This window comes from Bos javanicus, chromosome 17 (assembly GCF_032452875.1).
Source record: "Bos javanicus breed banteng chromosome 17, ARS-OSU_banteng_1.0, whole genome shotgun sequence".
NCBI classification, from domain to species: Eukaryota; Metazoa; Chordata; class Mammalia; order Artiodactyla; family Bovidae; genus Bos; species Bos javanicus.
In genome coordinates, this window is record NC_083884.1 from 61907487 (window position 1) to 61921479 (window position 13993).

A 13993-nucleotide genomic window follows, 5' to 3' on the forward strand; every position below is an offset into this window, starting at 1 on the left:
CTTTTTCACTCTCCTCTTTCACTTTCATCGAGAGGCTTTTTAGTTCCTCTTCACTTTCTGCCATAAGGGTGGTGTCATCTGCATATCTGAGGTTATTGATATTTCTCCCGGCAATCTTGATTCCAGCTTGTGCTTCTTCTAGCCCAGCGTTTCTCATGATGTACTCTGCATATAAGTTAAATAAGCAGGGTGACAATATACAGCCTTGACATATTCCTTTTCCTATTTGGAACCAGTCTGTTGTTCCATATCCAGCTCTAACTGTTGCTTCCTGACCTGCATACAAATTTCTCAAGAGGCAGATCAGGTGGTCTGGTATTCCCATCTTTTTCAGAATTTTCCACAGTTTATTGTGATCCACACAGTCAAAGGCTTTGGCATAGTCAATAAAGCAGAAATATATGTTTTTCTGGAACTCTCTTGCTTTTTCCATGATCCAGCGGATGCTGGCAATTTGATCTCTGGTTCCTCTGCCTTTTCTAAAACCAGCTTGAACATCAGGAAATTCATGGTTCATGTATTGCTGAAGCCTGGCTTGGAGAATTTTGAGCATTACTTTACTAGTGTGTGAGATGAGTGCAATTGTGCGATAGTTTGAGCATTCTTTGGTATTGCCTTTCTTTGGGATTGGAATGAAAACTGACCTTTTCCAGTCCTGTGGCCACTGCTGAGTTTTCAGTTCAAAGTTAAAATAGATACGAAATTGCTCAGTCGTGTCTGACTCTTTGAGACCCCTTGGACTGCAGCACTCCAGGCTTCCCTGTCCATCACCCACTCCCGGAGCTTACTCAAACTCATGTCCATCGAGTCGGTGATGCTATCCAACCATCTTAACCATCAAATCAACTATACACCAATAGAATATTTTTAAAAATCGCAAAAGGAAAAAAAATATCCTTGCTCTGGCCATTATAAGTTGTTAGATATCCACACTTGATACTTCTAATAATATTCACTTATCTAAAATTACCCCTTAATTGATAGGGTAAACAAGCAAAAATAAATAAATAAACCCAAAAGAAAATGACTAACTTACATCCCTATGATGGCACACCCATATGATGGGACACAGTGACATCTGAGTGAGGGAATATTATGGTGTTTTCAAAGAACATTGGACGACATGAGAAAATATCCATGATTCCATACTAAGGGGCGAAAACAAGGCACACTATAATATATGCAAGAGGACTCCATCTTTGTAAATATACATGCGTTTGTATGGATTCATAGCAGAACAGATGGAAGGTTAACTGAGATCATTCCTGGGTGGTAGGGGTTAGGGGTGACTTTTAGAAGCAGATTTCAGGGACTTCCCTGGTGGTCCAGCGGCTCAGACTCCTCCTTCCCAATGCAGGGGGCCCCGGTTTGATTCCTGGACTAGGACCTAGGTCCCAGATGCCAAGACTAGGAGTTTGAATGCAGCAACTAAAAGATTCTGCACGCTGCAACTAAGACCTGGTGCAGCCAAATTTAAAAAAAAACAAAGTTTTTTTTAAATGGAAAAATATCAGTTCAAAACGTGGTTTCATTTTTTCAAAATTCTCTAATATGCCTGAATTAAATGCATAATCTGAAAAAAATACATATACACACGCACATAGATACATGCATATTACACACACATCAGAAAACCAGCATTTTCCTTTAATACTGGGGATGGAGGAAGTGAGGGGAAACTTAGGGATAGTAAAGATCTCTCTTCCCCTCATGTGAAGACACATCAAGAAGGCAGCCACCCTCAAGCCAGGAAGAGGGCCTTCGTCAGCTGTTCGGAGTTGTAGGCTTTTATAATAAACTGGTAATCAGTAAATAAGCTGTTCTCCTGGTTCTGTGAGCCATTCTAGAAAATTACTGAGCCTGAGGAGGGAGTCCTGGGAACCCCCGGTTTATAACTGGTTGGTTAGAAGCACCGGAGCCCTGGGGGCTTCCCTGGTGGCTCAGAGGGTAAGGAATCTGCCTGCAATGCAGGAGACCCGGGTTTGACCCCGGGGTGGGGAAGATCCCTTGGAGAAAGAAATGGCAACCCACTCCAGTACCCTTGCCTGGAGAATCCCATGGACAGAGGAGCCTGGCGGGCTACAGTCCACGGGGTCACAAAGCGTCAGACGTGACTGAATGACTGACACTTTCACACTGGAGGTGGGGACTCTGAAGTGGAGGTGGGGGCAGCCTTGGGGGGACTGAGCCCTCAACCCAGGGGTTCTGATGTGGACTCCAGCAGAGAGGGTAGAACTGAATTGAATTGTGGGACACACAGCTGGTGTCGGGGAGTTGCTCAGTGAGAGAAAGTCCCCCTTGGCCCCAGTCTGGTGTGAAACTTACTGGGAGCTGCCTGGTGGCCCAGAGATTGCAGCTCTATGCTCTCACTGCCAAGAGTCAGGGTTTCATCCCTGGTCTGGGAACTGGGATCCTACAAGACGCGAAGCACAGCCCCTAAACCCCAACCAACCAACCAACCAGAAAGCAAGGCGACTGGCATCAGGAATACTGAGGGCAGAGGAAGAAAACAGCTTTCCCTCTTGCGTGGGAGTTGTTTCCCCTGGACGCAGGCTGGGCAGGATGGACTAACAGGGCCTGGAGTCGGGAGGCCGATTTTCCTACAGGCCCAGGCCCCGAGCTGCTTACCAGCCCCTGCCCCGTTGAAGCAGCTGCTGCCCGAACAGATTAGCACACATTCAGCGGCTCAGAACCTTGCAAGTGTGTTATCTCACGTTTTGTGGTCAGAGGCCCAGCAGGCCTGGCTGGTTCCCCCATTCTAGGCCCCACAAGGCTGAAATCTAGGTGTTGGCCAGGCGGCATTCCTACCTGGAGGTGCTGGGGTCGCTCCGCCGGTGGGTGAACCTGGTTCCACGTGCTGTTAGGATGGAGGTGCCTGCCTCTTGGCAGGCGGTGAGCCCCCAGAGGCCTCACATTCCCCAAGAGCAGCTCAGACGCCTCGCCTGCCTCCTCTGTAGCTGACCCTCTCTGACCTCAGGTGGAACCACTTCTCTGCCTTTAAAGGCTCGAGTGGGATTCAATTGGACTCACCTGGATCCCATCCCTACCTCAAGATCTTCACCCACATCTTCAGTGTCTCTTTTGCCATGTCAGGCAACATAGTCACAGATTCCAGAGAGTCATCTAATGGTTTTATCCACTGACAGTCTCTGTTTAAACCATCTGTTTCATCAGAGGTTGCAAAAGGGCGGTATTTCTAACTTGTTGTACTTTCAACAAACAGGATTTTCCACTTAAAATTTTGTTTCTTTATCAGTCATGGCCGTTTGTTTATCCCAAAATAAAGTTTGTACGAGAAAGGCTGGGTTTATTTCTTATTCATTGTTCTCTGAGGAAAAAAAAAGGAGGGGGAGAAGGTACCCTGCTGCTGCTGCTGCTACTGAGTCACTTCAGTCGTGTCTGACTCTGTGCGACCCCAGAGACAGCAGCCCACCAGGCTCCCCTGTCCCTGGGATTCTCCAGGCAAGAACACTGGAGTGGGTTGCCATTTCCTTCTACAGTGCATAAAAGTGAAAAGTGAAAGTGAAGTCACTCAGTCGTGCCTGACTCTTAGCGACCCCATGGATTGCAGCCCACCAGACTCCTCCGTCCATGGGATTTTCCAGGCAAGAGTACTGGAGTGGGGTGCCATTGCCTTCTCCAGAAGGTACCCTAGGTACTTTCAATGATGATCTGTGACTACATGTTTCTTTTTTTTTTAATTAAAAAAATTTTTAATTGTAGGAAAATTGCTTTACAATGTTGTATTGGTTTCTGCTGGACAGTAAGCCAAGTCAGTGGTAATTTTATATATACATATATATATATATCCCCTCCCTCTTGAGCCTCCCTTCCCCCCTTCCATCCCCGCCTCTAGGTCATCACAGAGCACCAAGCTGAGCTCGCTATGTCATAAAGCAACGTCTTATTGTCTGTTTTACACATGGTAGATTATATATGTTAATGCTACATTCGTCCCGCTCTCTCCTTACCCCGCTGAATCCACAAGCCTGTTCTCTACACCTGTGTCTCCATTCCTGTCCTGCAAATACGTTCGTCAATACCATTTTTCTAGATTCTGTATATATGCATTAATACACGGTATTTTTCTCTAACTTACTTCATTCTGCGTAAGAGGCTCTGGATTCATCCACCTCACTACAATTGATTCAGATTCATTCCTTTTTATGGCTGAGTAATATTCCATTATATATATATATAATGTACCACGTCTTTATCCATTCATCTGGCAATGGGCATCTAGGTTGCTTCCCTATCTTGGCTACTGCACATAGTGCTACAATGAACACCGGAGTACATGCGATGACTGCATGTTTCTTGATCACTGAAACATTTCCTTTTCTTTGCTCTTAACAACCTTAAATGTCTACTGAGTGCTGAGAAGACTAAAATGGTCCCGTTGTGCCTCTCTGAAGGGCTCTGAGTTGCTCACTTCATCCTTGCTGGTCTTCGTCCACTGTACACATATCACTTAGCGCGTGGTGATAAACTGCCCTTCGTTCTTCTATAAGGAATTTGTTCTGGTCCTTTTAAGTACACCACAAACCCTGTAAGAATGTCTCACAGTTTCCTACCTATGGGTCTAGGGCAAGTTCAGGTGTCTAGAGGGGTCTGGTCACTGGTGGACTGAGCAGATGTGAACTTAGGCTGGTCCTTCTTCCATGTCCCAACCTCAGGCCACAGCACTTCCCTTAGTCCTTGTTCTGGGCCAGAATAGTGGTGCATTCCAACATCAGCTCGCTGATACTAACCACGGGTCCTACAATTCAATTCAGTTCTGACACTGCCTGGAGATGGTGCAGACCCTACAGGTTAAAGGGCAAAGTCCAAACAGGATTGTTCCCATTCCCTGGTGGCTCAGATGGTAAAGCGTCTGCCCGCAATGAGGGAGACCTGGGTTCAATCCCTGGGTTTGGAAGATCCCCTGAAGAAGGAAATGGCAACCCACTCCAGTATTCTTGCCTGGAAAATCCCATGGACAGAGGACCCTGGTAGGCTACAGTCCATGCAGTCTCAAAGAGTCGGACACGACTGAACAAATGAACTTCCACATCCCAGCTGCAAGTGGGGTCCTCAGACAACTCTGACTTGGCTGCAAATTCAAGGATTTCCATGATCCCCCTTTCAGGTTCAGTAATTCATAGAATGACTCATAGAACTCAGGAAAGGGCTACTTTTACAATCACTGTTCTATATAAAAGATACAAATGAACAGCCAGATGAAGAGATACATAGGGGAGGAGGGCTGGCAGGCTCATGAGCGCAGAAGCTGCCATCCCCCCATCTTTGTGATACATTCATATGCTCATCAGCCAACCAGGAAGCCTTGTTGTCCAGAGTTTTCTTTAGGGTTTCATTACAAAGGTACAGTTGATTAAATCACTGGCCGTGTGCTTGGCTTCGATCTCCAGCCCTCCTGTCCTCTTGGAAGGTTGGTAGTGGGTGGGACTGACCGTTTCAACACTCATCACATGCTTGGCATTTCAGGCATGGCCAATCCATCCTTTGAAACTAAGGACCCACACCTCATTAGCATAATACAGGGAGAGTTGGAAGGGGCTCCTCAGAATACAAAAGACAGCCCAAATCAGGGAGTTCCAAGGGTTTCTGAAGCTCTTTGCCAGGAACTGGCGACAAAGACCAGATCTATTCTTGTTTATCTGACAGTTGGTATATGTGGTAGTACTCAAACATTAAGTGGATATGTGAAGTTAACACATTTAGACTTCCAAGTGTCTTGAAAGCCAAAGCCAGAGGAGAAAGCCTTTAGATTTGGCAAGAAGAAGCTCATGGATGTAGGGGAAATGGTAGGCTCAGAAGGAAATGACAACAGTCATACATACATAATACATGTACATGCCTCTCTGCTTTAAACAACTGCTGATGTCCATCTAAATATCTGTCTATCTCAACAGTCACAATCCAAGCCTGTGGAGAGTGTGCAGTTGTAAGCAGAGCCCGGCTCACTACTGGCTTAGGAGACCTTGATTTGGCAGGGCCCCATGGGAAGAGACAAGAGGTGAGTGAGGTGGAGGAGTCTGAGAGCAAGATGACCGAATCACAGGAACCGAGGGCCAGGAAAAGGGTTTCATCCCGGGAAGAGACCCCTCCTCTAAGACTTAAAGGAGAAGGAAGGAGTTAATCGGAAAAATACAGAAGGGTTCACAAATATGGCGCACGTAAAGCTGGATGAGAGCAGATATGTTAATAACAGAGGTCACACATGGAACGCGATTTCAGCGAGGTGAGGCGAGACGTTTCAGAGGACGTGGAGGTGATGATTTCAAGTGGAGTTGAAGACGCTTGGGAAGAGGTAATGGGGCCCGTCAAGGGAGGCATGTGTTACTCTTTTATACCATGAACTGATTCTTTAAAAAGCTATTGCGTGATGGCCTCTAGAAGTTTCTCCCAGCATTACTAGTCCAGGAATCTATGACTTCTGAGTAAGTGCATCTCATTGACCATAGAATATATCCCTGCTCCACAACTTCCTGGTGTCTGCACTCTCTTGAAAGAAGGAAGGAAATATATGTGCAGGAATAAAACATATCCAAGCAGTCAGAACCACTGGTGAAAAGACACAGGAAAAAGAAAGAAGGAAGTGTATCTGAGGAGGTGATGATAACCAGGGACAATCTGGGGGTACTTGCTGACAGAGAAACTGATGGGAGAACCAAGTGTACCTGGGGCAGGTATCTTGGAAGCAGGTGGAGCTTTGGACAGGTGTGGCAGGCACTCTGGGTTGACTGACCCAACCCCACCCACGGCTGTCTTCACCGCCCGCCTTTATGGAGTCACTTTTAAGCTGCAAGCAATGCATGACAACGGTTCCAGGTAACGAAACATAAGACGTTGCTGGATGAGGCTTCGAATAAGACGCCCTGTGGGTAGGTGTCCTCCACTTTTCTGTCCCTCCAGCCTGATGATGAGCCCGCCATGCAGAGGTGCAACAGCTACTCTCAGTGGCAGGAAGACTCAGCTAGACAACTCAAGAGGGCGGAGCCAGAAGGAGCTAGGGATGAGCATGCCCCGGGTGACACTCGGCCATCTCTGGAGACATCTTTTTAAAAGAACTGATTTACTTATTTGGCTGTGACGGGTCTTTCTCTTCATGGCACACGGGCTCTCCAGTTGTGTTGTATGGGCTCCAGAGGGTGTGAGCCTAGTTGTCTCTCAGCACGTGGGATCTTAGTTCCCTGACCAGGGATCGAACCCACATGCCCTGCACTGCAAGGCGGATTCTCAACAGGGAAATCCCTGGAGACGTTTTTGACTATTGCCCTCGGGCGTGGTGCGCACGCATCTCCTGGGTAGGGAACCAAGGGCTGCTGCTCAACGTCTTACACGGCTTACACCGTGAAGAACTATCCAGGCCCGAATACCAACTGTCACGGTGGAGACAATCTGCTCCCGGGGAAGCCTGATGGAGCTGTTGAGTGAGTCCTGTATTGCCCGCCTTAGGATTTCATCAAATGGGACCAAAAAAACCCAATTGTTTAAGCACCTGACTTGGGCTATCTGTAATGTGTGGCTGAGTGAATCTCAAGTTCCTAGAGCAGAGGAAGCTCTTGGATGGAAGCCCATCCCAGGGTAATCTCCAGACGACACTTCCTTTAGATGACTTTTTTTGGCACGTTCCACGGTTGTATGGGACATCCCGACTTATCTTTGAAGCAGAGAGAAGACAACCATTCAGTCGCTTCTTTCGCTAGAAGATGCCAGCACCAACGGTGCCCTCCACCCACGTCGCCAGTAGGATCGGCTGGGTCCAAGATCACAGGCCTAAACGAGAGGTTAGGAGTCATTAGAGGCATGCTTTTTCAGAACTGGTGGCCTCAGAATTAGGGGCCCATTCTCTTTTCCATGATAAAACAATGTGTCTTTCTAGCTTAGATGTCAGTCATTCCAATGTACCGAAACAGTTCGAAAGGATTTCCTAGAATTAAATCATATGTGTCAGAAAAGTTTTGCAAGCTATTCGTTATTACGCACGTGAAGGCATGATATAAACATCTCCCCATGCTGGTGCAACTGAAATATGATTTATTTAATCAACTCTATTTCCCAGATGGCTCAGTGATTAAAGAACTTGTCTGCCAACACAGGAGATGCAAGTTTGATCCTTGGGTTGGGAAGATCCCCTGGAGGAGGGAAATGGCAACCTACTCCAGTATTCTTGCCTGAGAAATCTCATGGACAGAGGAACCTGGTGGGCTACAGTCCATGGGGTTGTGAAGAGTCGGACATGACTGAGTGACCGAGCACAGACTGTCAAGTTGGTCACACCCATGGCTGGCAAGCCACGGTATCTTTTTCTCTTTTTTCACCCTCCTTCCTCCATTTTTTCTCAATGTTCCTTTCTTTCCTCTCGCTTCCCTTGTTTTGGCTCCCCGCTGCTGGCGCTGAGTGGATGCACTAAGATTCCTTCCTATTCTTGAGGATAACCGTTTTGTAGGATGGAGATGGGAACCTGATCTAATAAATAACCTGTAGGATCCTTCAGCAGTGAATAATAGCATTAGTTCTCAGGGACACTCTTCCAACTCCCACACCTTTTAGACCTGCTAACGAATCCCTGCTTTTCCTTCTGACCTAGAAAGATGAAAGCAACTCAGGACCTGGTACCCTGGTCCTTCCCTCTCTGTTCCTCCTGGATGACATTTCCCCTGCCTCCCTGGAGACCGTGGGAGGTTCTGACGGTCAGCACAGTTCCCTTCTCAGTTTCATATGAGGAATAATGAATCAGGGTCCCTGGGAGGTGAATTCCGGTCACCAAAATAGTGTTGGAGGGAATAAGGGTAAGAAACGGAGGGGTTTGGGGCACCTGGTTCTCCGGATCTGGCCCAGGAGGAAGTTCCGCAGAATCTCATCATCAAAACTGTAGTTGACCGTCCAGAAGACACAGAGATGCTGATATTGTATGACCAACTCCAGGACCGTCCGGAAACCTTCAGCCATGTCAAAATCCTGTGCCCCGCTCCCCTTCTCCCAGGCGTAGATGGTGAGCAGCTCCAATGCGTACTTAGGGGGCAGAGACCCCTTTTGCTTCAGTTTTTTTTCACACTGAGGGGAGAGTGGAAACATCAGACGATACTGGTTAAAGCAGGGAGGTGACATGAGTGTAGCAAGAAGGTACACACGAAGGATGCTGCGGCCACAGCAGGACAACCGAGTCATGAGACACAGCCCTGGGGGGATCGGTCTGCTGGGGGCCTGAGAAGGGCCGCCCTGCAGCTCAAAGGCAGCCAATCAGGCTTCTTTGTTGAACTTTGCCTTTATGTGCCCTCCCAGAGTTATAACACAATCTTGTCCTGGATTTCAGTGGCTGGGACGGTAGAGAATCTGCCTGCAATGAGGGAGACCTGAGTTCCATCTTTGGGTCGGGAAGATTCCCTGGAGAAGGGCATGGCAACCCACTCCAGTATTCTTGCCTGGGGAATCCCATGGACAAAGGAGCCTGGCGGGCTACAGTCCATGGGGCCGCAAAGAGTTGGACACAACTTAGCCACTAACACTTTCACCACTTCCTAAAGCCCCGCTCTGCTAATTATGTGGCCAGACATTCCACCTCCATCATTCATTCCTGATCCTCCAATGTCCCTACCCAGCAGGCAGAGGTCACCATGATGAAGTCATGGGGAAGCGAAGTGACTTGCCCAAAGTCACCTAGGAGCCCTGAGCACTCTGAGCTCCCCGGGGCTTGGCATAGAGCTGGAAACCACAGATTTGGTCTTTTCCAGCTTCAGGAATCTGGACACAGAAAGGGAACATCTCCCGAAAGAGCAGCTATTGTGTGGGGCTCAGAAAGTGCCCCATGAGCTGATGGAAGTGAAGGGAGGTAAACCAGTATAGAAAATGCAGCCCCTGGTGCCGCCTGTCATTCCAACCTGCCTTCCAAGAGTAGCATCTGTGTGTATCATAGGCACCCATCAGAAGGTAAGCCATGACTTGTAGGCTTGCACATCCCAACTTCATCCTCCCTTCGGCTCCAGAATTATTTGGGTGCCAGAGCAAAGGCAAAATAAGCCACATGTAGCAGCTTTAGGGGTATGAGGGGCTTACATCTGACCCAACTCAATGGGGTTAGTGGTGTAAATGCCACAAAGACACTCAGGTTAGGAGCGGGAAGATTCCTTCATGTGGTTCAGTCTCCACCCAGCTTGGGCAAGTGTGAGCACCAGGTAAGGACTGGTTTCGTGGTCACAGAGTACTGATAAAAATAAAGACCAGGACGGTCCGGTGGCTAAGAATCTGCCTGCCAATGCAGAGGACTCGCATTCAATCCCCGGTCTGGGAAGACCTCACATGCAGCGCGGCAACTGAGCCCCAAGTGCTACTGAGGCCTGCATGCTTAGAGCTTGTGCTCCAGCACAAGAGAAGCCCGCACACCGCAACTCGAGAGTAGCACCTGCTCGCTGCAACTGGAGAAAGCCCACGTGCAGCAACAATGCAGCCCACATGCAGCCCACGCCCAGTGCAATCAGAAATCAACACAATAAGGGCTTCCCTGGTGGCTCAGTGGTAAAGAATCTGCCTGCCAATGTAGAAGACACAAGTTTGATCCCTGCTCTGGGAAGATCCCGCATGTGGCGGCGCAACTGAGCCCATACACCACAACTACCGAGCTTGCGCTCTAAAGCCCGGGAGCTGCAACTGCTGAAGCCTGCGCACCGAGAGCCCGCGCTCCGCGACAAGAGAAGCCACCACAATGAGAAGCCCGTGCACCGCACTGGAGAGTAGCCCCCACTTGCCGCAACTAGAGAAAAGCCCAAGCAGCAACCAAGACCCGGTAAAGCCAAAAATAAGTAAAAGCATTTCAAAAAATACAATAAATAGATCATTAAAAATAACAATAATGAGGTGGCTCTAGGAAAAGAGCCGTCGTACCCCTTTGTACCAGTGCTTCAGCAGGCGGATTAAATCCTTCAGTTTCAGGGGCAGGGAGCGAACAAAATTGCGCTGTAGCTTCGTGAAACACACAGAAAATTCTCCCTCCAGGAAGACATCAGAAGGTTTGTACAAATGGATGAGTTCAGTATAGGTCCTGGGGCTGGGTGTGGAGCCAGACTTCAGTTCACCTACCATGGGCGAGAAATTTACATTATGCTATAGTCTCTCTAGACAGTAACAGATCTCAAAACACTGTTAATGTAATTTAATCCTGGGAAATTACTTTGAACTCCATTGGTGTATGTAAACTACTGATGTCTAATATCTCCGGAGTAGTGAGTTATTAAAAATTATATGGTTTATATGACTATAGATGGCATTATTAAAGTGTTATCTAGATCTGCACTGTCCTATAGGGTAGTCATCAGCCAGGATGGCTATTTGCATTCAAACTCATTAAAGGAAAATTGAAAAATTTAGTTCCTCAGTAGCACTAGCCATATTTCAAGCTCTCCATAGATACAGAACATAATATAGGACATTTTTGTTATTGCAGAAAGGCTTTCTGGACAGCGCTAACCTGAACTTTGGAAACTATGGCCCCCAGATGACACCTGGCCCCTTTCTTATTTTTATAAATAAAGCTTTATTAGAACACAGTCATGCTCACTTATTAATGTATTGCCTATGACTGCTTTCAAGCTACAAAGGCAGAGTTGAGTAGTTGTGATGGATACATTATGGTCCTTAAAGCTGAAAATATTTGCTCTCTTATCTTTTATAGGGCTTCCCTGGTGGCTCAGATGGTAAGGAACCTGCTTGCAATGCAGGAGACCCAGGCTTGAAAAAGTTAGCTGACCCTCAATCTATATACTCTCATTTCCTCTCTAAAGACACTAAGAACCATTCAGAAGGAAAGTACCAGAGTCTTCTTGATTTTGATTTGGAAAATGCCTGACGTAGCCTTGGTTTCTTTTAATACATCATTGTGTATCTGTCACTTACAAATTGAATTTCTAAAGGAAATTTTTGCCTATGATTGAAAGTGAACACCCAGATTTCCTGTTTTTGCCTCAGAATTTCTCCCAAAGTCTATTTTTAAAATTTCCTTCCCTAGTACTTGAGACATTTTATCTATAAATGTGTACTGAATTCCTGTGTACCTCATTCTTTGATCTGAGAAGACAATGGCACCCCACTCCAGTACTCTTGCCTGGAAAATCCCATGGATGGAGGACCCTGGTGCTGTAGTCCCTGGGGTTGCTGTGAGTCGGACACGACTGAGCGCCTTCACTTTCACTTTTCACTTTCATGCATTGGAGAAGGAAATGGCAACCCACTCCAGTGTTCTTGCCTAGAGAATCCCAGGAACGGGGGAGCCTGATGGGCTGCTGTCTATGGGGTCACACAGAGTCGGACATGACTGAAGTGACTTAGCAGCAGCAGCAGCGAGTGATACCCTGGGAATATACGATGCAGGTTCTGGCTGTTGCTGTTGTTGAGTCGCTAAGTCGTGTCTGACTCTGAGACCCCATGGACTGCAGCCTTCCAGGCTCCTCTGTCCATGGGGTTCTCCAGGCAAGAGTACTGGAGTGGGGATCGAACCTGCATCTCCTGCATTGGCAGGCGGATTCTTTACCACTGAACCACCAGGGAAGCTCTCTGGCCTTCATCAGGATACTTAAATGAGAATAAAAATGCACACAGGTGTAAGATGCTGGTGTCATCATATCACCTGTTGGGGCACTGGACCCAAGGCTGATTAGTAAGTCGCATGACTTTCCCTCTACACTGCCCCTGCCTCCATCACACCAGAATCCTTCCTTCTTCCATCACGCCAGAAGCCTCTTCCAGAGGCTCAAGTCTCGGGAGTCTTACCTAGGGCATTAAACGCAGGCAGCACATCAAAGTCAACACTTTCATTGAGGACTTTGGATTTCAGAGTGAAGCTTAGCACCCAGGGAGGCTTCCATTTTGAAATCTCAAACTTCACTTCAAAATCCTTCTCCTGCCGACAGGCTTCCAGCTGCTCATGGATTTCCTTGATGATGTTGTATCTCTCATTTTTTGGGGAGGTGTAGCTTTTCAGCGAGTTTGCGAACACTACGAGGCTGGCATCAGAGCCAGTCTTCAGAGCCGTGCCTTTCACAGTCGACCCCCCCTAGGGAAGAAAGGCAAATCGAGATACAGCGTTTTCTGGAGCTTGAGCCCCTCGCCCCTCGCCCCTCGCCCCTGTGGGCTGGCACCTGTTGGGCTAATTGATGAGGTTGCCAGGGGTAGTCCCAAGTTTGTGTCTCCAATTAGGGCTGAGTCCTAAGCGGAGTGTTTCATTTTCCCAATAGAATCCTCTGATTCCAAAGGTGGTTTGTCTCACACTTTTTGATGTGTGAATTTACCCACAAACAACAGATAGGTTAGTTTTAAATTACCTGCTTCTCAAGTCAACGTCCTAAATACTTCCGGTAAAGACTTCATAGCTTTACAGACTCAGGGACACAGAGAGCAGACTAGTGGTTACAGTGTGGGGAGGGGCGGGGGCAGGGCCCACAGAGGTGGGGTGTAAGAGGTGCAAACTATTAGGGATAAATAAGCTACAGCGACATACTGTATGCCATGGGGAATAAAGCCACTATTTTATAATAACTATAAGTGGAGGGTGCTCAGTTGCTCAGTCTTGTCTGCCTCTTTGCGACTCCATGGACTGTAGCCCTCCAGGCTCCTCCGTCTGTGGAATTCTCCAGGCAAGAATATTGGAGTGGGTTGTCGTCTTCTCCTCCAGGAGATCTTCCCAACCCAGGAATTGAACATATATCTCCTGGGTTGCAGGTGGATTCTTTACCGCTGAGCCACCATTTAAATTACATTGTCTTACAAAATCGTGAATCACTATATCATACACCTTGCGTGTGCATGCTCAGTCGCTCAGTTGTGTCTGACTCTTTGCGACCCCATGGACTATAGCCCACCAGGCTCCTCTTTCCATGGGATTCTCCAGGCAAGAATACTGGAGTGGGGTGCCATCTCCTACTCCAGGGGATCTTCCCGGACACAGGGATCAAACCCGAGCCTCTTGCATCTCTTGCATTGGCAGGTGGATTCTTCA

The 13993-nt window shown here is 47.7% G+C and overlaps 1 protein-coding gene across 3 annotated transcripts in view; it reads right to left on the reverse strand.

Moving 5' to 3' along the window:
* Window positions 1-1526: 1526 nt before the first annotated feature.
* OAS2 (2'-5'-oligoadenylate synthetase 2) overlaps window positions 1527-13993 on the reverse strand; it is a 29774-nt gene continuing 17307 nt past the window's right edge. For 2 of the 3 annotated variants that reach the window (XM_061384961.1, XM_061384962.1), the window contains exons 7-10: window positions 12769-13051; window positions 10888-11078; window positions 8825-9063; window positions 1527-7782 (exon numbers count right to left, since the gene is read on the reverse strand). In XM_061384961.1, the coding sequence (XP_061240945.1) occupies window positions 7614-7782; window positions 8825-9063; window positions 10888-11078; window positions 12769-13051 (882 nt within the window). In that variant the 3' untranslated portion in view covers window positions 1527-7613. The remainder of the gene's footprint in view (window positions 7783-8824; window positions 9064-10887; window positions 11079-12768; window positions 13052-13993) is intronic. The other variant, XM_061384963.1, reaches the window with a different exon arrangement.